We start from the raw sequence: 26,434 nt of genomic DNA, 5'->3' as shown, positions 1-26,434 counted from the left end.
CGTTATTACGCACATATTGTGATGCGTGCCCGCAATAATGTTATTATCAGAAACGAAATAGCAACAATACCAAGTTATGATGTTTTGATGGGCATCAAATACACACATTCGTGCTGTTTGTTTATTTATTTCTCTAGAATTGATTTAAAATACAAACCGGATTACTTTAGTTTTGAACTTTGCTGTGGGATTTTATCCATATATTTTCAACTCGCAACCACTTTACCGTTATCGCAAAATTTAGCAGTAAGTTTCTGAGGGCTCTAGATTTCTGGTTCTAATGGTACTGTGTTCTAATTTTATGTTGAAAACTGTATATTTAAATCACTTACCTTTCATATTTTTTGTTTGGCTGCTCATTTCTTCTCTTCAGGTCACTTTATTTTCGTTTTCACCAGGTACCTATTCATCTGCATTAGGTTTTATTCGCTTTTTTTCTTTTTATATCATTTTATTTTCTTTTTTCGTGCCAAAATCGGCAATATCTAAAAAAAATATATTGAACAATCTTTTTTACTTTTTTTTGTAAGCACAGACGCTCAAAAGTAAATATAAATAAAATATTTGACTTACCATGTATTCTACATTACAAGTCCGTTTCAGTTCTCCGCTCCGCTTGAACTGAAAGTATGTATCCTGAGTTCCGATTGAATTGAAAGAAGAGGAAGAATGAACGAATTTTCGAAATCAGCTGTTTGTGATTGGTGCTGAAATTGCTAAACTCTCATACATGTTAAATATTTCTAGATTCAAAAAAATTTACGTTAAATAAAGACACATTTAAGTATGTCTTGGATATATTTGATGCAGAATTTCCGAGAAATACTTCGACTTCCTTAACAGCAATTAATCGCGTAAAGGCTGCTTTGGGGTTTTTTTGCTGAAGGCAGCTACCAGCGTGGTGTTAGTACAGATTACAATGTGGCGACGGGTCCGCCAACCGTTTCCAAGTGACTATCCTATTTTCTGGATGTAATTGAGCGACGACTTTGTTCAGAGTGGATAAAATTTAAAACTGTGCGGAGGAAAAACTGCAAGCGAAGCAATAGTTTTATACTAAGGCTGCCTTTCCAGGTGTAGCATTGTGCGTAGATGGAACACATTAAAATAACGAAACCACATCAAAACGATTTCCTTTACTATAACAGAAAAGGATTTTATGGCATCGATGTTATGGTGGTAAGGATAACATTTTAATGATGTTGAAAACGATGCAACCTCTTTCCAAAACGCCTGCACTTCTTCTTTAGGCCTTTTTGAGAAACCTTGTGCAATGTCCCTTTTTGCTGACAGCATTTCTTTTTTTTTTTTTTTATTTCTAAAAATTTTTCATATTGCTCTGGTGTTGTACTTGTTGCGCTGCAAAACCACAAAAAGTAAAAAGTTTGTTTTAAAATAATTTTTATAAACATGAATGTATATTTTACCTACATGTTTTTTTAAAATGCGCTTCAAAGCCCGCGCAAAAAAATCAAAACAATCTCCGTCAACTAATTTGCAACTGAGAAAACTGGAACTCCGCTCGAAGTGTAGGATACGTCAAATCGATACTTTCGAAGTTGGACTGAATGAAAACGGAACGCAGAATAGCAAAGTTACCAAACTGAGAAAATTTCAGTTGAGTTTGAAGTGCAGAATAGGGCTGATTACATTGTATCTACGCTCTCATCTCTTTTCCCAATTCCGGTATTACTCCTTGCGGTTTCTGTCTCTTTTTTTATATTTATTTTTATACTGCTGTTTTACTACGAGGAGCATCGTTCCCTTCCTACTTGTTGGCGGCGGCACGAAAGCACTTAACCCATTACTTTCATTTGTTTATTTTATTTACGTTATTCTTTTTAATGTTGCTGCGATATGACAAATTTATACAGCGACCTTCAAAAATGTTGCTGGCTGCGTGCTCAAAATCAAACGAGCAGGTAATAAATATCATTGACTTGCACTTGCTCTATGCTACAGTTGTTAGTGTAAGTCGTTTGTTGTCCATACTTATTTTGTATTGTTTGTCGACGTCATGATAATTACACCCATTGTGACATCAGTTTACTTTTTATTAGTATGTACAATATTTTTTTGAATCACTCTTGATCTTTTCGTGAGCATAAATGAATTTGTTTTATAGTAAAAATATTCATACATATGAGCATGCTTTTGGTGGCGTGTAGTGTTTGAGCGGGAGAGAATTTAGTATGTGCTGGTGTAGTTGCACACATACTGAGATTTCGCTTCCTTTAATAACATCTTGTTTTCCGGGTTATTGACATGGCTTTTACGGCTGCTACTGCCTATTAGAGATGGATGAGAACGTAATACACATAATTAGTTTTGAATAATAATAAAAAACAGTAAAAAATAAACACAAACAATGTATAGCTCATTGGAAGGCAATTACACTTTCATTAAATTCTGTTTCAATAGTTTCCTTACATATTTATACATCTTTTCAAAGCTTTACTAGTAGTTCATTGTTATTGTGCCACCTTAACGTGAAAGCACTTCAGTGACTTTCAGCCGAATTTGTCCAAACATTTGTAGACTGTGTCTGAGACAAAACGTGAAAACTTTAACGCCACCAAAGCTACCCTTGAAAAATGGCACGAGTTGTGTATCCTATTGCATTTATTTCGTTGAATGCGTAAAGCGATGCTTGTAAAGATAAATTGGGTCCCGTATGAATGAAACGGTGGGCGTTACGGCCGAGTGTAAAAGGGGTTGAATTTGGCGTATATGACGTAGTAAGCAGATAACACGTGCACCCAAAATTTTTTATTTTACTTCGTGTATACCCTTTTTTTCTGTCATCCGATTTAGTTTTTGCTCTTTTTTTTAAGTGGTTTACTGCAATTTAATGCATAATGCATACATTATACAAAAATAGCCTTATTAAGGGGTAGTAGTTGTAATAATTGTTGGAAATCTGAAAAGCTAGGTGATGAAGAAGTGAAAATCAGAAACCTGTCCTAGTAAAAAAGTGTATAAAGCGATATGAGCCTGCTATCTCAGCGGGCTTCAATTCAGGCTTTCAGGTTGCTAGCGCAATATATAGCTTCTCGCAACCCTATTGTCAACCTCACCTATCCGCGGCGAATCCTGTTTCAGTAACAGAAGAGGCTCTGGCGACCCCAAGCTCCTCATGGAAATTGGGGAGGGAGGGATGGCCTGAAGGTTTAATGTGGGCATATAAATCGTTCCAGAGATGGTCGGGCTGGCACCTTAATGGTGCTGTGTTACCGGAGCGTACCGGATCTGTATCCGGCAGAGGACCATCACATCGATAACACTCCCCAAATCCTTCGGGGAGCAACATTATCACTACAACAACAACAACAGCCTGCCTCGCTAATTAAATAAATAAATGCAAGGCGCGAGAACCTCCTAAGAGATTTTAGGCCGGGCTGCTCTTCCAATTTGCGTCGTAATTTTTCTTACAACTTGGCGGGAACATGTAGGTCCCGTTTTACGGCGACTCCGAGCGGCATCTGCAAGGCAGATGAATTTTTACTGACCAGTTTTTCATGGCAGAAATACACCCCCAAGGCGCGACCCACTTAGAAAACTTTTTCTAATTGAAAATATGTTCTTTCTACATTTTCGACAATGCATTGCCTATGGCTTGAGCTCGGGGATATCCGGTGTTGTAGGCGGAGCACGCTACCACCACATCACGGCGGTCGCATCGCTAATTAAATACAATTTGTATTAATGTTTGAATTACGAAAGAGGATACTTTGAGGAGTAACATATTATGTAATACCAAATAAAAAGCAATACGATCAAAAGTTTCTCTTAGTCAAAATTGGAAATATTCCCTAGCAGTTTCCATGACAGTAGAGCTTGACCGAACTTTTTAACCGATCTGTAAAAAGACCTCTTCTCCAAATTATATATGGCTGGTTCTTCGATTAAGTGAAATTAAATTTTAAATAAAATAAAAACATTTTAAGCATTTTCTTTATATAAATGGACAAAAATCATCGAAAAATGGAGCGCACATTACTTGGATTGGAAAGTTGGTAGGGAAGGAGATATTATTAGTCAATCAATTGCGCTCCACATTTATATTTTTACTTCTCATAAATAATTTTGCAATTTCTATGTCAAAATTTAAAAATCAAAGTTTAGCAAGAATATGTCTTTATATAAGGAGACATTTTTCGCTGATTTTTGTCCATTTATATAAAGGACGTGCTTAACATTGTTTTATTTAATTTTCTCCTTTTCTTACATTTTCTCGGTGTCTTAACTTATCTGTTAAGTTTTACGCTTGTAGCTCAATGAAAGCTTACATAAAAATCAATCCTAAAATTCCCTCCGTTCCGTTAGACTTTTCTAAATATCTCAGTCCGTGCGCCCCCTAGCGAAACTTTTTGTATTGTGTCATCGTCCTCTGAATTAAGCTCTAAATGTTTAGCCTCCAGCTAATCGAGAAGTAACTTAGAGCCCGGTTTCAAATTTCCAAATTATTATCTAATTTTTTCGATCCGTGCGCCACCTAACGGACTTTTTTCTCCTTTGTTCCTTTGTCACGGTGTCTCAAACTGTCTCTGAGATTTCTTGTTTGTACATCAACGAGAAGTTCCTTTAAAATCCATCTCATAACGCAAAATTTCCAAATTCTTATCTAAATATTTCGATCCGTGCGCCACCTAACGGAATTTTTTCTCCTTTTCTTAAAATTTCTCGGCGTCTTATCCTATATGTGAAGTCTTACAGTTGTAACTCAATGAGAGCTTACATAAAAATCAATCCTAAAATTTCCACCGTTTCGTACGATTTTTCTAAATATCTCATCCCGTGCGCCCCCTAGCGAATCTTTTTGTACCGTGTCATCGACCTCTGAATTAAGTTTGAAATTTCAAGTCTCTAGCCCATCGTTACTTAAAAGCTGGTTTGAAAATTTTCAAATTCTTATCTAATTATTTCAGGGATGCACCTTAACGTTAAGCTAATCGTTTATCAAAAAATTTCCACCGTTTCCGTTGAAACACTTCGAAATATTATCGATAAAGAAATTATCAAGATAAATTGTATCTCGTTTTTAAGCGAAACGAAAAGCTTTCGTTAACGTGATACTTTATGTTTGAATTGTGCTGGCAATGCTATAGCCATGGTGAAGCCGTAAGGTGGCAACAACGAGCGCACATACACACACAAACTCTATGTAATTTGTTTGTGTAATTCGTTGGTGGTAATGTCAAAAATACTCTGAGAAATGTTCGTACTGTCAAAATTCATGAGAAAAGTTGCAATCAGCTTGGCTAATGCTTTCACCTTTAATGACTCCGCCATCAATCAGCTTTGCCAGCATAGTTTGAAATTAATAATCAACATAAACGATTTGATTTCGTTTTGATATGGCAGAAAACGAAACGAAATCATTTCGTTAATTTGACGATCTTAACGTTAATAAACGAAACGAAATGACTTCGTTTCGTTTATTAACGTTGATTATCGTAACGAAATGATATCGTTTCGTTGGTTAAGCATGCCTGAATTATTTCGATCCGTGCGCCACCCAACGGATTTTTTTCCTTTTGTTGCATTGTCACGGTCTTCTAACCTATGAGTAAAGTTTCAAATTTGTAGCGCAATGAGAAGTTACTTAAAAGTCAATTGCAAGATTTGTATGAAAAGCGGACAAACATTCAACCGACCTAATATAAAGGAAGTAAAAATAAGAAAGCTGAGCTGCCATAAGTTCATGCCATTGTAAAAATGTCTGTACATTGTATGTAAATTTCGTCAATATTTGGAAAGTAAGGAAAAAAATATTTCGGTCCAAAACCGACTCGGTGCGGGCGCTGAAGTCACGTTATACCCTAAAACTACATTAAATTATTGGCTGGTGATAACCAGCCAATCGAAAATAAGTATTTGGAATAAAACTTTATCTTGCGTTGGAGAGAAGAAAATGGAAGTACCTAACACCTATTGAAAGTAATTGACTGCTCAGCTAATCACCTTTAAAATGTTATTTTGCAAATGTGAAAGAAAATAACTTAAATACAAACATACGTTAAAAATAAAATACAAATACATAAATTCACCGATTCACATCAGTTGCTATGACACAGGAATGACTCATAAATTTATGCTCAAAACGCAAAACAATTGGAACAAATATAACATACATATTAAATGAATAAGACTAATACATAAATATTCGGCGCGAGTATATTTTTTAAAGTTAAACTTTAATATAAACAAATTTTGTGAAGTTCTATCTTAACTTAAGAAATGATCAAATAATAATACTATGACCAAAGAGGATAAATAAATATTGTAACGATAATACAAAATGACCTTTATTAAAGTACTTCACAATAAATAACTCTACTATCTATCGCCGCTATCTGTCGCTGCCTTTTATACTCTTTGATTTCCTCGTTCGCATCTTCTAGGCGCTTCCATTTCTAGAATTTACTAGTTAGTAATCAGCTATAAAATTACTACGTTTATAGCCTCTCATATGCGCGTGTATGCACAATTATAATTGCCTACTTTTGGGAGCATCTCAGATAAGATATATGTATGTGTTTGTGCATCTATTCTCCGCTGCGTGTACGTACATATATGTAGACATAATGATTGATTCGTTCATGTAGATTCAAGTGACTTCCTGGTTTATTGTTGTTGTGGCTTCATTTACTTAGTATCAGACTAGTGATGTGAGTATCAATTAGTGTCACTAATCTTCGTCACAATATAATAAGAGACGTCACTCGTTACTTGTAGCCATTTGCTAAATGTTTTCTTCGAGGTAGTCGCTGTTTTTTTTTTTTTTTTTTTTTTTGGCGAGATGTGCAAATGTTTTCTATACATTTCCGTGGGGTGTTTGTGTTTATTTTTCCGACTGTGTTTAATGAATTAATTCTCTTTCCAAAAATCACAGTTGCCTAAGGTGCATGGATAACTGCGAGACAATTAAAAATGCCCCTCTTAGAAAACATTAGGCATACATTTTTGTAATTTGCAGCGAGTTACTCGCCACTCGTAGCAGACTGATAGGTCTTATTACATCTATCCTCTTTTCTATGACCACTTCATAACAGCACTAAAGGGCCTGGTGAAGTTGACGTATCCATATAAAACAACTGATCCAACCAACGTTATGGAAATCAATGCAATTGGTAAATTGTGCCATACAATAACGCCCCAGCCATAACCATAACATAGCCAACCAATTCTTTGACAATTTGAAAAAACAACCTATGTCGAGTTCGGATAAAAGTGATATTCTGGCTTCATAACAGAAATCCGTTACAGATCTCCCTGCGTTACTTACTCATAGCCCTAGCGCCAAATGGCTGCTACAAAATATAGGAAGTTACAATGGTGAATTGCGGCTAGCTTTTCAGATATAGGTCTATGTATCGTCATAACTCGACATAGGTTGCTGTTTTTTTTTTCAAATTGCCACAGAATTGGTTTTTTGTTTTTCGCCATATCCATAACCTATAAATATTTGAGTTGGTGGATTTATCCACTTTTTGGATATTTTGTTTTTTGTTTTAGATAAGTGTTGACTAAGTGACTTATTATTTGTGGAATTTGTTCGTAATTTTTGGCATTTTCTTCTTTCTTATGAAACTGTCACATATTTTAGGTTAAAAGGCCAATTAATGGTGACCTATCCATAACCAGATAAAACAGCTGATAGAACCAACCTTATGGAAATCAATGTAATCGATTAATGGTGCCATACCATAACGCTAAAGCAATAATCATAGCATAGCCAACCAATTGGTTTTTGATTTCTCACCATATCCATAACCTAAAAATATTTGAGTTGGTGAATTTAATAACTTTTTGTAGATTTTATTCATTGTTTTGGATACGTTATGTCTAAGAGACTTATTTTTTGTGGAATATGTTTGTAATTTTTTGCGTTTTCTTCATTTTTATGAAATTTCGACGATTTTTAGGTTGAATAGATGGATATGGTTACGACAATGGCGTTAGGGTTAAGGAAGTTTAATTGGCCCTTAAGGTACCAATAACTGACGCCAATTCATATGGATAAGTAAATAAAAATATGGTAATGACTATGTCAACTTTGCCAGGCCCTTAAGCATAGCAACATCATCAACACACCGTTCAACTACTTCGATGGCCTAAAAATACCAAAAAACGACTTTAATAAGTAACAATTCACTGCGATCAACTTAACTTACAAACATACCGACAGCCAAGCAACAATTGCGACATTTGCACGCCATGTTGGAACGCAGCTGATTGCTTTGTCGCACCCACCCACCAGTGCATATTCATATGCAACCCCAACATGGAGGCAATTCATGACTTCGATTCTTGTTTTGTATAAGTTTATAACGTAGAAAAAAAATTCACAAAAACTTTAACAAACAAACGTTTGAAAGTCTCAAAAGCTTAAGCACATTTGTCCATACACACATTTAGCGTCGTCATCATCGACGTCTTCAACCAACACATACTTTCAAAGTAAACAAGCAATGACTGCAAAATAAAAATGAAAACAAAACTTACTAAAATGCAAATGATAGCAACAACAAGTTAAAGCAAATGAAAATAGAGCGTGGGCACAACAATCTTCGGCAGCATTCGTTGGCGATGCAAACTCAAACTGAAAAGAAATTTAAAATCATCTTGCCAGAAATTGTTTCTATGTCGGAAAGATTGGCTGTATGTATGCATTTTTGAGTCATTAATTTATAATTTAACATACATAGGTATGCTCAGATATTTACGAGCATTGGTTGTATGATCATAACGCGCATTTTATGCACTGTTAGTGATAAACCAGCTGAGAAATCATACGCGATTGCGCAAATCCGTTGTAAATATGTTCTTTAACCAGTTTTCGACTATTTTCGAATCAGTTACTTAGCGACGAAATAAGTTCGAATACCAAAATTAACGCTAAAGAACCTTTCCAACACCCCAGTGGGCCCCCAGCGGGTTAGGTCAGAATATACCCGCGGTAGGTATGCCTGTCGTAAGAGGCGACTAAAATACCAGATTCAAGGAGCTGTGTATCGCAACCCATTCAGGTTGCCAGCGCAATATATAGCTTCTCCAAATCCAATTGTCAACCTCACCTATCAGCGGCGAATCCTGTTTCACTAACAGACGAGGCTCTGGCGACCCGAAGCTCCTCATGGAACTTGGGGGTGGGGAGGGAGGGATGGCCTGAAGGTTTAATGTGTCCATATAAAACGTTCCCGAGATGGTCGGGCTAACACCTTAATGGTGCTGTCTTACCGGAGCGTACCGGAGTATCCGGCAAAGGACCACCACATCGATAACACTCCCCAAAGCCTTCGGGGAGAAACTGTATCGCTACAATAACAACAACCTTTCCGACATCTAAAATGATTGCACAAGCAGGTCATCGCCTTGCCTTCAAACCAACATTGAAAAGGCTTCACGGGAAATTGTTATAAAAGAGTTCTAACTCTAACCCTGCCGGAAATATCAACATTAAAAAAACAAAGTAAAAAAATGTTTCTTTTGGAAAAACTTTGCAGGATTCGCTGTCGCAAAGGTCGAATTGGATCATTTGTTGCCAATATATTATAACACGCATATCGATAATAAATAGAGAACCGTCGCAATATCATTTCAGCTGTATAATATGAATCGGGCATATAACTTTAACAATTTCTACATTATTTAGTAGCAACGATTAGTGGAGCCGACATGCATTGCTGTAGACCAAAGTAATACAAATGATGAGGGCAACCATATATGCTATATACATATATACCCGAACCCTCTTGAAAATTTTCCAGACCTCATAAACAAATGTTACTAAAGTCCGGACCGGAGCGTTGGCTCTGCGTACGCACAAATATGTATGTATACGAGTACATACATAGTTAAAAATATTCCATGCCTATATCAGTCTTCCCTTTTTGGGTTTCATTCAGTTTTGTTTTCATGGAAGCGGCACAATCATCAACACCAGAAAGGGAACGAGCGCACCGAAAAAAACACATTTGTACATATCAGATACTAGCCGCCAGTACGTCGCAGTTTTATATAAATGCAACCAGACGTGCACTCATATAAACATCTATACGTATGCATGTACGTATAATGGATCGTCGTTACGAGAACTGCGGCGGCAATGTTGAAATAATTTTCTATAAATATACGAAGAGTACATATCAGCTAGCAGGCTGAGTATTAACAGCAACAGAAAAAAAGGTAAAGGGAAAAAGAATACAACAGGCAGGCAAGCAAATGCGACGGTCGCCAGATGAGCCATACAAAACGGTTGAGGGGACGCATTTTGCAACGGCAGTTGCTTCGTTCTATGCGTTTCCCTTTGCTTTTGTTATTTTCATTATTTCGTTTTGAAGCAGGATGGATCCAGTGAGTGAACGAACTAAAGTACTGCATGTCTGGAATTTTACCGGTAGTGGTATCATCGTATATATGTACCTAATGCAATGGATTGAAGGGATGAAATTGACAGTTCTACCACCATTTACATTATTTGCCGTTCTGGTTGCCTTTCATCAACACCAGCGTTGGATTTGCACGTGTGCATAAGCGATATACTTGCATATAAATATGTACGAACATACTATAGTGTGCTTTGTATTGCAGATGTACGGTGAACCACTCTTGTCTGCCAAGGACTGTGTCAAAGTACTTTTAACAGTGGCAAAACAACAAATATCAGGAGTTAGTGACACACCCTTGCAAAGCCGTTCCATGAGTACTGGTTGTGTATATTTGCTTCGTTTTATTTCATGCACGTATCGTACATAGGGTCGCAAAACAAAATCAGGTTGCCAGCGCAATATATAGCTTCTTTAAACCCAATTGTTACCCTCACATTCGACCGGCGAATCCCGTTTCACTAAAAGACGAGGCCGTGGCGACCCCAAGCTCCTCATGGAACTTGGGGGTGGGGAGGGAGGGATGGTCTGAAGGTTTAATGTGGCCATATAAATCGTTCCCGAGATGGTCGGGCTAGCCCCTTAATGGAGCTGGGTTACAGAAGCGTACCGGATCTGTATCCGGCAAAGGGCCATCACATCGATAAAACTCCCCAAAGCCTTCGGGGAGTAACCTTATCGCTACAACAACAACAGAATGTGTTTTCAGTTCTTCCGGCCCTCGCCATCTAGCCCAAAGATTGCAAAATTATAAGTCCGACGCTGTTTGATCGCCGATGTAACGTCGCTATCTAATAGTCTCTCTGTATTAATTATTCCAGGACTTTACCCTGACTGAAAGCAAAATTTCCGTTTTAGTACTATCGCAGTTTAAAAATTAAATGCGGAATTTCACTTTTTGCAGTTTAAGTACAGAAGGTTGAATTTGAAGTTCAGAAAATTACACTAAAAATTCAGAAAATTACAATTGAAGATCAAGTTTTGATATGTAGTTCAGAAATTCAAATTCTGAACTACATTTGTAATTTTCTGAACTTCAATTGCAACTTTCTACGCTAAAGCTGAAAAATAGCTAGTGTTTTTGAAACGGTTTTATTTAGGTTGACTTGACAGGCTGCACGGCCAGGGCCAATTTTGTAATTAAAATTTAAATAACTTCCCGATAAGCTACAAGCTTGAAACTTGGAATATAGTTCAAAACCCAATGACAATGCAATAATAAGAAAAAAAATTGGCGCTGGGTGGGGCAAGGATCGAGATATTCACAAAAATCTTATTTGTGGTCCGATTTCACTCATATTTCGAACACATAATACATACAAGAATAGAAAGTGACCTATGAAAAAAATCGCCGCTAGGTGGCTCGTGGATCGAGATATTCACAAAAATCGTATTTGTGGTCCGATTTGGCTCATATTTGGAACACATAATAAATACATGAATAGAAAGCGACATATTTGACATACAGAAATAGAAACGCTTTAGTAAAAAAAATTCACGCTAGGTGGCGCAAAAATTGAGATATTCAAATAAAAAAAAAATAAAAATTTTAGTTAAACGGTTTTATCGAAAGCAATACTTACATTAAGTAACAATAATACTTAAAGATAGAAAATAAAATAATTTAAAAAAAAATGTAAATGCTTTTATTGAAACAATACTTACTACTTACTTACTTAATTGGCGCTTAACCGTCTAAACGGTTATGGTCGTCCAGCAAGGCGCGCCAGTCGCTCCTTCGCTCCGCCAACCGGCGCCAATTGGTCACACCAAGGGAGTTTAAATCGTTTTCCACCTGGTCCTTCCAACGGAGTGGGGGCCGCCCTCTACCTCTGCTTCCAAAGGCGGGTTCCGATAGAAACACTTTCTTTCATTCGCATAACATGGCCTAGCCAGCGCAGCCGCTGCGTTTTAATTCGCTGGACTATGTTGATGTCTGCGTATAGCTCGTACAGCTCATCATTAAATCTTCTTCGGTACTCGCCGTCGCCAACGCGTAGAGGTCCATAAATCGAAGAACTTTTCTGTCGAACACTCCCAAAGCCGCTTCATTTGCTGTTATCATGGTCCATGCTTCTGCCCCATATAGCAGGAAGGGTACGATAAGTGACTTGTAGCGTACGATTTTCGTTCGCCGAGAGAGGACTTTACTTTTCAATTGCCTACCTAGTCCAAAGTAGCATTTATTGGCAAGATTGATTCTTCGCTGGATTTCAGTGCTGATTTTGTTGCTAGTGTTGATGCTGGTTCCCAAATAAACGAAGTCTTTACTTACATGAAGTAATAATAATACTAAAAGCTACAAAATAATTAGGTAGGTCCTAGGTACTAGTCATCACACTCCTCATCAATCTAGGGCGTTGCTCAGACAATTAAATAAAAGCGTTGGGCGCGTGAAATTTCTAAAAATGTGAAGCGTAGCATAACCTGATTAAGGTTCAGTTGGTCTTACTTATGACTATCAATAGAAATTTTACGAGTCCAACCTGAGCAACGCCCTAGATTGATGAGGAGTGTGATGACTAGTACCTAGGACCTAACTATTTATTTTCTATCTTTTAGTATTATTAATACTTAATGTAAGTATTGTTTTCAATAAAACCTTTTAACTTAAAATGTTTTTTATATTATTTTATGTATTTACATCTATAGACGTTTACGCTTAAACTTTATATGGACTGCTAAGCGTCAAACTTTATCTACTCTTCTGAAATTGATGCGCATAAAATTAGTACTACTAAATTTCAATACGCATTATACTCAGATTCAACTGAAATATGTGTATATAGGGGTGGGTCAAATTGTATGGGAAAAAACTTAAGATTGGGATATAAAATTTTGCTAACAAAATTAGGGAGGCTCGAAATTAATTTCAGACCTATGGTCCCATGGACAATATTACTCAGTATGACCCATAGATTCAGAAACTAGATGTGCACCTGAAGTTTTTTCCCCCATACAATTTAACCCACCCTAGTGTAAATGTTTCACCTCTACACTAATTCTATGTATCACCACTTAAAATGGTGCGTGTCCACAATTCATCGCAACTGATTCAGCTATATGTTATACACTATGGCCATCACAGGGTTGTGTCTCCGCTTTTCGGTACACCCTGTGCTGTAGCTAGTTATTTAACCACTGTCGCTAGATGGGTCTACTAAGCATTATCTAAGCGAGGTTAACCGTTTTTTTTACGCGCAAACGTTAACGCTGCAGTGCGTCTAATTTGCGTAGCTGTTGTCTTGCCGAAAAAAACAAGGAATTGCCAAGTAAGCGAAAGTTGCCGGATTCAAACTCAGAATGCTCTGCTACAAGTACGTTTAAGGGTATTACCCCGACTATTTCAGAGTTTAACGACGGCGAACCTTCTGGATTTTCCCAACTTACTTATTCGTGCAACTCAAAGTGAAAGAATAGCATCCCTTCCTTCAGTATGTAACTTGGAGATGGCAGAATTTCGTCTGGGTATCGGTTTTTTTCGGGTTAATTAACAGCATCAAGCTTCTTTCTTCGACCTAGCACTTAGAACGCAATTGCTTCTATATTTAGAATTATTTTAATAAAATTGCATTACTAAAATAAATTTGCGTTTAAACCTTATTAAAGTTTTCTTTGTTTTACTTCCTCCAGGTAAATTCAGCAATGGGTCTTCAAGCTACAGCCGCCACCAAGCGGAAACACGAGATCACATTTGAAGCTAAGGACACCAATACATACACCAATAGTCCTCCTCCTCTTAAAACAAGCAAATGGTCAATTAATAATAACAATTACATCGAAGCCATTGAAGAGCACCAATTGAATGGTAGGAATGGCACTAAAGATACATCCGTTAATTTCCGAACAATGACAACTGGTTCAACGCAAGTAAAAAAAGGCACAATAGTGAATAACGGAAATTTAAGCAGCAATACTAGCAGTACTAATGGGCTGGCCAATAGTATTAGCAATGGTAAAGAAGTTACTAAAGGCATTGATCATACCAATGTCAACACGCATTTGGCGCCTTCAGCATCTGCCTCTACACTAAGCTCTGCAGCTGCGTTACCATCAATGGTGGCATCTTTTCTGCCCATGGTTACAGAGATTGCAGCGACAACACCATTGCCTCCTACTTCTACTACACCCGTCCCAGAAGACAGCATTGCTAAATTGGAAGAGGTAGCTGCCGTACCTTGTTGCGAGCCATGGACTAGTGCAGGCACCGAACCAGTTGATTGCATTTCTAAACTTCAAGCTGTTGCAGTACCAAGTGATCCATGGGGTGGTATCTCAACTCGCTCCACTTTGGCAACAACTCTGCTAAGCGCCGATGAGTTAGATGACGATGATGATGATTTCGAAGATGACTACGAAGAGGAAGAGAGTATAATACCAACATATTGTCCGTTAAGATATCATTCATTTCCGCCACCGCATTCAACATCTACATTGCCTAACCAACAACAACGACTTGGCAGTTATGCGCCCACGCCGCCACCAGGTTATGCTTCCCGCCCCAACTACTACTCAGAGCCATATCCTCAGCAAAATTGTTCACGAACAGGTAGCCCACAGCATATGCGCATGCCTGGCGGTAATAGTTTTACGCAGTGGCAAAGCACCGCTGGGCCTTCTGGTGGCAATCAGCAATTTTATGTACCACCAGAAGCTGCGTATCCATCATCACAGCAGCAGCCACCACAACAGCAGCAAACCATACGCTGTGCAGAAAATGGTAAATCGTATCTGGAATTGGGCTGCAGTAGTCCACCCCCCACTGCCGTTAGTGTTAACAGCGTCGTGCCGCATTCACCACCACCTTTCACTGGAATGCATCTTACAACAAGTCTGGATGCGCGCCATCCATTAAAGCGATGTTGTGACAGCCGGGTCAATTGGTGCAATACGAACAAAAACTGTTACAAGGATATACGCTTGAAAATAAGAAATCTTTCCATGTTTAAATTGTCAAGGTTCCGACAAGTAACCGAACAATCACTCTACCGTTCAGTACTTATATGCAATACACTAAAACGAATAGATCGGGAAATCGAAATAGAAGCCAAGGAGATGCATCAAGCAGCAGCGCAGGCTGCGGCAGCTCAACAGCAACAATATCATCAGCATTTGCACCCGCCCCATCATTTACAGCATCATTTGATTCAACAGCAAACACCTCCACAACTTTTAGTCCCACAACAACCGCACACACTACTGCATCAGCAGCATCAGGACTATGTACCACCAGTAATGAACTGTTCGCGTGTGTCCAATATGGAATATCAGGTGCAACAACCCCAAACGCTGTTACAGCAGCAAACACCACCACATCATTTTACTCAACATTTACAACTATACCAAAATCAACCCGACCGCCTTGAAACGCCACCACCATCATACACGAACACGCCAGCGCAGCAATTACAGAAGTCTAGTATTGCTTTCGCACCACAAAACAACAGTCCTAGTAGTATTAATATGAACAACTGTGATTCTACAACGTTAGCAAATACGTCAACATCTACGACGCTACATCCTTATGATCACTACCCCTTTCGGGAATCGCAGTCTGGCCGAGCCACACCATACCCCTGTCAACCATCCCCTACAACTTCATCACCAACGTCGTCCTTGATACACTCGCAACTACACCCGGCTACTGCAACAATAAGCGCACCAACAATGACAGCGTCTCCTCAGCTCATAATCTCAACAGCGGCACCTGCAAGCACTGCTAACATCATAATAACAACGCCGCATACAAGCACAACAACGTCGGTCAGCACTACAGATAGCAGTGATTCAGGTTATGGAGATGATGATTCCACACGCTCTATAAACTGGAGCTCAGTGCTTAGTTTGTCATCACAATCTGCGCTCGATCCGCTCAACAACAACGACCTTTTCGCCATATTACCACCTGCATTATCGATTACTAGCCCAGCGACTGCCACCCCTGTACCCGTTACAGCTGCCACAACAATAAGTACGAGCGCTGCAGATAGCACAACTCAGACAACCGCAGTCTCAATAAGTGGCACATTTACAACTGTGCAGTCAACATCGGCCTCAAGTACAAATACCAGCGAATCACTACCCAGTAATAGCAGTGCAATATCTAATAACACATGTACCTCTTCGTCAACAGCAACTTTCACAACACTCTCCACAATTTCATCGGCAACGCATTCACTCACCTCATCGTATGTGAGTAGCATAAGTGCCAATGCAGCGGCCGCCTCAGCGTCCTCTACTTGGGAGTATGGTTTTCTAGATATGGAATTTGGTTTGGGTTCCGAATTCACAGAGCTAGTACCCAGTTGTAAATTAAGCTCCGATGATCTCTTCAAGAACAGTTTAACACCCGTAGCAGCATCACGATACTCTTCGGTACATGATAACGAACTGGAACAACCGGCACATATTATGGTCGGCAGTTAGTATCAATTGTAAAGTAGAGGATTAATGCAGAATACGTGTTGCCGCGCACTATATTATTGCGATGGCGGTACGTACTGCAACACCAACAGGTGGCCTTGCTGGTGTTTATGACTGCTTATGGCACCGTCAATCCCATGGTGCGCTTGGAGTGCATGGGAAGAATACATGGTGGAAGCAACAAGCGCACTTAGCTACTTTAGTACTAGCAGGGAAAACACAACAGCCGATTAAGAAAATAGCAAAATAGCATAACTAGACGCACATATATATAAGTTCCATGTTGGAATAAAAATCGTGCTTAAGTTCTTCATTCGAATTTTTTAATTGCTCTTTTTGCGTTAAAAATAATGGTTAAAACTACTTAGCACTTCATGGTACTAAAGTAGATTTATTTAATATAAATTAGTTCGAATCAGTGTAAAACTCTCAGGTCATGAATTTTCATTTTGTAACCAGCCAAATGGATACTGTGTGGATAGAACTTAGGCTGGATTAACGTAGAGCGCTTTATCTAATGGCGCGATTAAGAGTCAAAGCAAACAATCACAATAATTTGGATATTCGATATTGATGCAATCGCTTTGCAGCAAGCGAAGTTAGTAGTATATTTTGCGCAACCGTCAAAAAATCATTCAAAGCATTAAAACGTTAGGTCATTAATTTTTTGTATACAAAATTTCGGGTTTATAAGAATATTTTGTTATATCTATGTACGTGTTTAAGCGAACGTATACAGAAATTATGTAGATCTTTTAATTTTTAAGTCATTCATTCAGCTCTAAAATACAGATTTTAACGAATATCCAAATAAATTACCTACGTCACACAGCTGTCCTATTTGCTTTTAAGTTATTAAAATATTTGCCAAGTCTATCAACAAGAACAAAACAAAGAAGGTTAGATGCGTATTAATTTTTAAGACACAAATTTAACTAGCTGAATTCTAATTATATGAATATAACATATATGTATGTATATAGTGGTGTGTATATATAATTTACAGAAAAATATAGTTATTTATGACGAAAATCGTGTTTATTAACTCTCAATATATAGCTGCAATTATGTAAGATAGAAATTAAAATAAAAAACCGAGATTGTAAAATACAAAACTCTAAATTATAAATTAACAAAATCATCTGTGCAAGCCTAGAAATTGTAGTAAATTTATATTCTGTACATTTAAAGAAAATTCTTTATGTACATACAGTATTTCTATGTACGAACACATTCGGATGCATTATCCACGATTATTTCAACGCAAAAAGATGAAAGAAATCGGAAAAATTTCATTTTTATGAAACAAATGATTAATATTACTAAAATAAATAGTGATAATTAATATTAGTGTAGTTTATTGTATTAATATTTTTTATTTATAAGTGATGTACTATAAATTAATTTAAAAAAAATTGTTTTATAAAAGAAAAAAAAAAAAAAACAACACATAAAGTGGTAAAAGAACAAAAGCAAAGCAAATATATGAAATTTGTTTTTAAAAGTTAAAGATTTGACTTTTATTTATCTAATTCAAGATGGTTGATCTTTTAATCTGCGCAAAATAGGGTTAAACAAGTATAATTTCTGTCTCCATCCCACCCGAAACACGTGACACACTGACAAGAGTGTGACGGTCCTAAAAATATTCTTTTCCAGCAAAACCATTTATCTGGCCCGCGATCACGTACAGGCCACGGATTGGCTTCGATACCTTGCCGGAGCGGGAGAATTTGCCGCAGTCTCGCAGCAGGGATCTGCTGGGAGGATGGCGATTTGTGCGAGGGACCCAACAATTTATATGGGATTTTATTGATAAAGCTTCTGGTAGTCGCCAAGAGGGCGGAGTTATAACATAGGACCTGGTTTTTACAGGTTTTTTTAGTTTGGTCGTTAAACAAACTTCTGGTAACACTATGGACTCACTCAGTCTATGAGAGGTCCTAATGGACCGGCTTCTACCCAACCTAGCCTAAAAAAGCTAACTTGACCATTCTATATTTGTGTCAATAGAGTATGCTGTGGCTTGAAGAAAAACTTAACATTCGTATATTGTTATAACTCTCGAATAATATCAATAATAAGCATATAAGCCGATACTGTGCAGTTTGTAAGAATTCCATGACGCTTTGTTCCTAATTGTACAAACCACCCATTTCTTAGTTTAAAGAATTTGCTAATATACCATAGATATGGAGATTATAGATCGGCTTCGGATGTAGTTACTCTTATATATTCCACTTCTGAGAGTAAATTGCGACTTCCAAAATCCTTTAATCAAAAAATTGGTCACTCCCATTAAAAAAAAATTTATTTGATTCATAATTCTACAAAAACTTTACTCAAAGTACTTATAAAAAATATCGCCACAAACTCGCCAGAAAAATTAAGGTGAAACAATAGAAAGAATGCACAATGTTGCACATTCATGTGTATGGAAAGAGGGCGATGATATGTATGCAAATCTATCTTAATCACTCGGTTTTATTTGGCGTTTTCGACTACCAATTATGATCATATCAATAACGACAAATGGTAGTATTTTTTTTTTAATGTACTGGAAGGATTTACCGTTACCATTTTCCGAATTTTCAGTTCAAAAGGTTTTTTGGTCTAGGCAATTTTAGCAGAAATAATAAAACATGAGTTTTAAGCAGCTTAGAATGTAAAATGGCCACAACTATAACCTTATTTAAAAATACATAGCTACGACAGATATACGTATGTACCCAAAAACTGACATTTTATGAGCTGTTGTTGTAGTAGCAATGCTTTTCAGTGCTTAATAGACACGATAGTTTAAGAACTGTCATGGAAGCCCGAGGGTAACAGTTCAAACAGCGTTGGACCAAAGAGAAGTTAGTTGTTGTTGTAGCGATAAGGACACTTCCCGAAGGCCTTAGGGAGTGTTATCGATGTTGATGGTCCTCTGCCTGATGCAGATCCGGTACGTTCCGGTAACAAGCACCATAAAGGTACTAGCCCGACCATCTCGGGACCGATTTGGTATGACCACATGAAACCTTCTAGGCGATATCGCCCTCCTCTAGGGGGTATCCATCAGGAGTTCGGGGTCGCTAGAACCTCGGCTGGTAATGAAACAGGATTCGCCACGGGTAGGTGAGGTTGACAATTGAGTTGGAGAAGCTATATATTGCACTGGCAACCCCTTAGAGGGTTGCGCTACACAACCCCTTGAATCATTTTGGTATTTTAGTCGGCTCATACGACAGGCATACCTACCGCGGGTATATTCTAAGCCTCTCACCCACTGGGGCAAGGGAAGTAGGTAGCTGAAGGCGTTGAAAAGCTGGATCCTTTCAAGTAGGACACTCCGCATGCAGACCATTTATCACGTATGACAGTTAATCCAGAATAACGCGACTACTCTTCGGCTAAATTTTGAATTGCCGGTTTGATAACAGGATTCATAGAGGTGCACTAGATGGATAGTTTAACGATTAAAAGCAAAGTATTCATCTCGGTATAAATACCGCAAAGCAGGAATGGGAGAGGTTACTTCTTACGCAACGACCATAATCGCCTAACGGTTATATATGTATATATATATGGTTGGGTTTTTATCCCCTACTATGTATAATCAGCACACGGTAGCGATTGCACTTTCTAATAATAGATTGCGGTTCGAATTGGTGCTATCTTAAATTCTACAACACCAAGTTACACAATTCGATAGTGGAATTGCGTGAAAGGTTGTTTGGTACTCTAGTTGTTAGTCGCTCTGAAATAACCTTTGAGCGTATTAAAAAGCGCAATTCTGCGGAACTGGAAAAATCCGGTATAAGGTATCGCTATATAGCAATGAGGTGAACCCTCTATGGGTTAAGACCCACTGGGTAGAGGTCATACAAAATTTCTCCCAATAAAATCGTTGGTACTAAACATGCAGGTCCCATTTGTAAGAAAAATTAAAAGGGGCACGACGGCAATTGGAAGGGAAGCTCGGCCCAAGTTTCCTTTGAAGGTTATCGCGCCTTGCATTTTATTTTTATTCTTTCGGCTAATATATGATTCTAAACTCGACGTACCCGTCCTGTACGTTGAATCTTTCGTTCTACACCTTTCCCAACCGTATTTGAGAAAAGGGCAAATGAATTTCAGAATACTGCAAAATTATTTAAGAAACTATCAAATGAGGAAGACCGTATTTGAGAAAATGGGCAAATGTAATACATTTGGAAAATAAATTTCCAAACGTACTGTGAGCGTCAAAATAAATTAAACACCCCATATTGCTTTAAATTGTTTTTATTATATTTATATAAACAAAGTTTTATTAAAAAAAATATTGCATAATTCATTGGTCATTAAGGCAAAATTAAATTCATTAGAAGAATTAACGAAAACTAAAACACATAAGAAAATAACTCGCTTTTTATAGAAGTGCACCAGTTTTTTCGCGTCAAAATGGAGTAAACGGATTTCTTAATGAATAAGTAAAAGTTTATATTTAATACTTTGTTTGTTGTCCCTTTGACTTTATCACAGCTGCTAATCTTCTGGGCATCGATTCATCCGGTTTTTTTGTGAAATCAGGTGAAATTTTACTCCATTCATCCTGTAATACCACCTTTAGGTCATTCTTGCAAGAAATATTCCTTTCTCTAATTTTTCTGTCGAGGTGTTCACACAGGTGCTCAATTGGATTAAGGTCTGGGGATTGTGGTGGATGATCAAGAGTTTTCGGAGTACGATAGAGCAACCACTCCTTCACAATTTTGGAAGAGTGCTTAGGATCATTGTGCTGTCGAAATATCCAGCTCTGCGCTAAGCCCAATTTCTCCACACTAGGAGCGACACTGTTCTTCAAAATGTCAAGATAATCTTCCTTTTTCATTGTAGATTCAATAAACACAAGATTACCGACCCCCGATGCTGCCACACATCCCCAGACAATTCGGAGCCTCCACCATGCTTTACTATTTTGTTAACGCATTTATCACTAAAGGCTTCGTTCTTACTCCGCCATATCTTTGGAGGTTTTTTGACACCAAATATTTCAAATTTACTTTCATCGGTAAAAAGAATGTTTCTCCAAAAGGTTGGAGACTCATTTATATACTTTTTGGCGAAATTCATACGCTTACCTTGGTTTGCCTTCGATATATAAGGCTTTTTACGTGGTACTCTACCATGTAAGCCATTTTGGTGTAGTGATCTTCTAACGGTGCTAGCGATTACCGATTTACCAGAAGTTTTTTTGATATCTTCAGCTATTTTAACAGCGCTGGAAGTCGGATTCGCTTTTACTTCTCTAACTATAGCTCTTACTTCTACGTCTGTAAGACGTTTTGGACGCCCTGCGCCGGGCAAATTCTTTACGGTATTGTATTTGACATGCTTGCCGATGATTTTTTTATTGTGCAATGATTCCTTCCAACAATTTTACTTATTTCTCGCAAAGATTTGCCTTTCTTGTGTAAATCTATTATGATTTCATGCGTCTCAATTGAAGTTTGTCTTCTCATTGTAAATTTTAGACTATTTAACGTCGCAAATATTTATTTTTTGATAGTTGTTTGGAACGGTACTTTCCCGTTAAATAATAAACAAACTATTACGGAGATGCCGCCACTTTCGCAATTCAAGGATTTTTCCTTTGAGAACGATGCCACTGTTTACTTTATTTTGACGCGTAAAAATGGGTATATTTGAATAAAGAGTGAATTAAAGTCTAACGTGCTTTTTGTTTTGTTTCATTGTTTTAAATAATTCAATACTTCTTTAATTACTCTATAATTATGCAATATTATTTTTTATATATCATTATTTATATAAATATAATACATATTTTTTTTTTAAATGTTTGTGGTGTTTACTTTATTTTGACGCTCACAGTATTTGTACGGGTCTAACATCATGCACAAATTTTGACCGCCTATTTAATACCTAAGATTATGAATTTACCTGTTGATTTATTTAGATTGCTTGCCATATACAGAAAGTGTGTTGTTAGCAAATGTACCAAATCCAACTTACAATTGATGTGCTAGCTTTAATTATTACTCAAAGATTTTATTGAAAACTAATGCTTTATGCGTCTAACTGTTGGCGCAGTAATTCTCGCATCTTATCTGTAATATAAAATCCTTGTCCATGACCGGGTACTATATAATTACATAATTCCGCCATTCGTAAACGTTGCCGCCTTTGTGAAGTCGGATCTTCACTACCTGCTTCCAACCATATAGAGGGATCGGCGATATCTTCTACTCTCTCAAAGAGATCACCACATATGCCAACTATGCGACCTTGAGTGGGATCGCGTACCAACACCGATACGCAACTAAGAGTATGACCCGGTGTTCTGACCACCGTCACATCATCACCGCACAATTGAAAGGGCTGAGTCTCAGCACGTGTTAAATAACTATTTAAATACTTGTCGCGATTCGACACGCAAGCGCCAACAATGTGCCATTGTGCTTCCCGGAACAAATAATTACAGCCGATATGATCGGAGTGACCATGAGTACATACAACGACGTGTATATCTTCGGGTTGTAACCCATAAACATTTTGAAGTACTTCTTTAAGTCGCTCTCCATCCCATGCAGTTAAAGTATCCACTATAATATTGCGCCCGTTACGAGTACGAATTAATGTAGATGTGCAATTGGCACGTATTGCGTTAGAATCATTGCTATCTGGTCTTGAATATCCAACAAACATTATTTGAACTTCATTTCGATTTTGGCTCATTTTTGTCAGAGTTTAGTGCGAACCCAGTTATCTTTTTACCGCAATTTTAAAAAGACGCGAAGGTAAATGTTTTATGGATTTGAAAATTGTATCGATATATGAGCACATCGGGAGGTTAAAGCTGGAGACATTGGTGCTTTATCGGTAACCGTATCGGTAACCTTTTAACAGCTGATTCGATGAACCTTATGAGAATCAATACAATCGATTATTGGTGCCGCTAATGCGGCAGTTACCCACCGACGTGTGCCGTACGTAAGGACGTTTGTCGTACGAAGCACGTTTGACCGAACTCTCAAGCCCGTAGGAATCAATGTGTGCGTCTGTGTACATGTACATAACATATTTGTGTGTGTATTGTTTACAGATAAGCACTGTTGCCATTGACCATTTTGCATGTATGCTTATGGAAACATCAACTTTTTCCAATTTAATTTTTGATATTGTAAAAGGCCGGAATACATATTAAATAAGTATAAATAGATTAAATATTTATAATCAGCACTTTTACATAATTATTTCGAATTATTTCCACAATTTTTCAAACTTTAATTAGGCTTTTTTGCATAAAATTGCAAACGGTCAAAAATTAGCGCACAAATGTTTACTAGGCAACTCCGTCTAGTGAGAGAGCGATCAGCTGACACGTTCTTACGGAAAAAATCAAAATTGTTTTGATTTCTACGTTCCGGGCTACGTACGTGCGGGCGTTGCACGTCGGTGAGTTTTCGTTTACATTGCACACTCATAAGATAGGTCGTGTCAGCTGACACGTTTTTTCTACGTACGTTCGTGGGTAACTGCCGCATAAGGCGTAATCGTATCGTAGCCAACCAATTGGCTTTTGGTTTACAGTCGTAACGATAAACAGCTGATTACGTTAGGGATACGACTACAGCGATACGACATACGGCACCAATGACTCCCGCTTAAAGCCCCGTCACATAAGCAGTATTAAGCCCCGATACATAAGCTGTTTTCATATAGATGAGTTTAACACAAGCTTATGATGGATTATGAGTAGATTGCACATATTTTTATGGAGAACGGAGGAATGAGCGACACTGGCGCTATATGATATTGAAAAGTAGCCAACTCCCAAGTTATGTTGCAAGCAAATCATAAGAAGAAGAATTTGACATTTGCTTTAGTTCAGGGTGTTGGCACACTTTGCAAGTGAAATTATTTTTCCCACTGGTTGGTATATTTTCTAACACTTTTCGCAGTTAAAAACTGCAATAGAACATGTGACAACGACACAAAATATGTTAGCAAGTTTTATTGTTGTATAGGGAGAATATTTATAACAGTGCCTCGGGAAATTTTGTATTATTATTATTATTTATTATTACGGCGTTTTAAGCCTAAAACTTAGATTATTACAAATTTTTAAATAAATTTTAATAAATTTAGGATTTCTAGCGTTTGGGGTGTCGGAATGCATGAGATTCCGATCAGCACGAGAACTGGTGGTCCCAACGGGCGAGTCTTGGAGTCATATCATTGCGAGGTTGGAAGGACGTTTTCTCAATCCTGCCCTAGTCCAAGACGTATGATTACCCACTTTTATTATTTATGCTGTCGGAATGCATTTGATTCCGGGCAACTCAAAAGCTAGCAGCTCAGCGGAATAATCCACTCTTATCGGACGGTTGGAAAGGTTGTGTTTCCAATCCTCCCTGTACCAGCTTTTATGTAAACATAATTAATTATAATATATCATTGTTGTAGGAATATACGTGATTCACATGAACACTCCAACTGTTTGTCTGGGACGATATTTTCAGGAATTCTTTCCTAATTTGATTGCGAGCAATATATGTATTTGACCTGATGCATAAGGTTCCTATGTGTCTATTTGGATTGCCGTGTACGCTCAAGGATCAGTAACATGAAATACAGATACAAAATATTTTATCTTATTGGAAGGGTTTTGCAATATTCTAATCAACTTTTTTTGAAGGTGTTTAAGTTTTCACAATTTTTAACATGATTAGGTAGTTCATTAAAACATTTCAGGGCTTTGTAAAATATATTTTGCTTGTCCATTTCTGTTTTGAGAAGAGGTAATCTAAAATTATTATTTTCCCTGATTATGTAAGAATGGGTTTCATTCACATAAACAAGTTTTTCACTTAGGTAGGCTGGTAATTTACCATGCTTGATATAAAATACTAATTTCATACTATGGTAAAATATCAACTGTTTCACGCTCAGTCAGTTTAGTGCATCAAGCATACTCTTTGTGGAAGTGTCGTACCTCACTTTCAATATAAATCTCATAGCTTTGTTTTGCATAATTTGTAACCTGTCTACTTGTTTCATTGGCAATAAAGAATATTGTAGGGCGATCTCTTCCAAAATCCAATTTTTTTGCCCATTTTGGCAACAATATAATCAATATGATCTGTAAACCTCAGTTTATTGTCAATCAGGATCCCTAAGTACTTAAATATTTTGACATCCTCAATGCTCGTATTCATTATTTTTAGATCCAAATTAAGTGATTTTCTATTGGTCGTCCTAGATAAAACCAAGAACTTAGTTTTGTTAACGTTAAGCTTGAGTTTATTAGTGCAAAGCCATCTATACAATGAGTCCAAATCTTCTTGCATTTTGCTCCTTGCTATTGAAATGTCCGTTTCATTTACTTCAAGTAGCGCATCATCTGCAAACAACCTGACTTTACTATATTTCAGTGCTGATGATATGTCGTTTATGTAAATGTTGAAAGGATTGGTGCTAATACCGACCCTTGTGGTAAACCTATGTCCACTTGTGCCTCGGATGAGACTACTGACTCGATGGTTGTTCTTTGTTTCCGGTCTGATAAGAAGCTTCTAAACAACTGCTATTCATTTTCCCTAATACCAATTTTTTGTAGTTTATCGAGCATT

The 26,434-nt window shown here is 37.5% G+C and overlaps 2 protein-coding genes across 2 annotated transcripts in view; one reads left to right on the top strand and one right to left on the bottom strand.

Annotated features, from left to right (window-relative positions):
* Window positions 1-18,324, top strand: part of tara (taranis) — a 45,471-nt gene extending 27,147 nt beyond the window's left edge. The window contains exon 2 of the mRNA XM_067785797.1: window positions 14,025-18,324. Within this exon, the coding sequence (XP_067641898.1) occupies window positions 14,025-16,817 (2,793 nt within the window). The 3' untranslated portion in view covers window positions 16,818-18,324. The remainder of the gene's footprint in view (window positions 1-14,024) is intronic.
* Window positions 18,325-22,822: 4,498 nt separating this feature from the next.
* LOC137251415 (metallo-beta-lactamase domain-containing protein 1) lies at window positions 22,823-23,640 on the bottom strand. The gene has a single exon (XM_067785940.1). It carries the CDS (start codon window positions 23,535-23,537, stop codon window positions 22,869-22,871), a length of 669 nt encoding a protein of 222 aa, XP_067642041.1. The 5' UTR covers window positions 23,538-23,640; the 3' UTR covers window positions 22,823-22,868.
* Between the last annotated feature and the right edge of the window lie 2,794 nt (window positions 23,641-26,434).

This window comes from Eurosta solidaginis, chromosome 1 (assembly GCF_040869045.1).
Source record: "Eurosta solidaginis isolate ZX-2024a chromosome 1, ASM4086904v1, whole genome shotgun sequence".
NCBI classification, from domain to species: domain Eukaryota; kingdom Metazoa; phylum Arthropoda; class Insecta; order Diptera; family Tephritidae; genus Eurosta; species Eurosta solidaginis.
The sequence above is the reverse complement of the archived record's forward strand: the minus strand, read 5'-3'. Positions and strand labels throughout refer to the sequence as shown.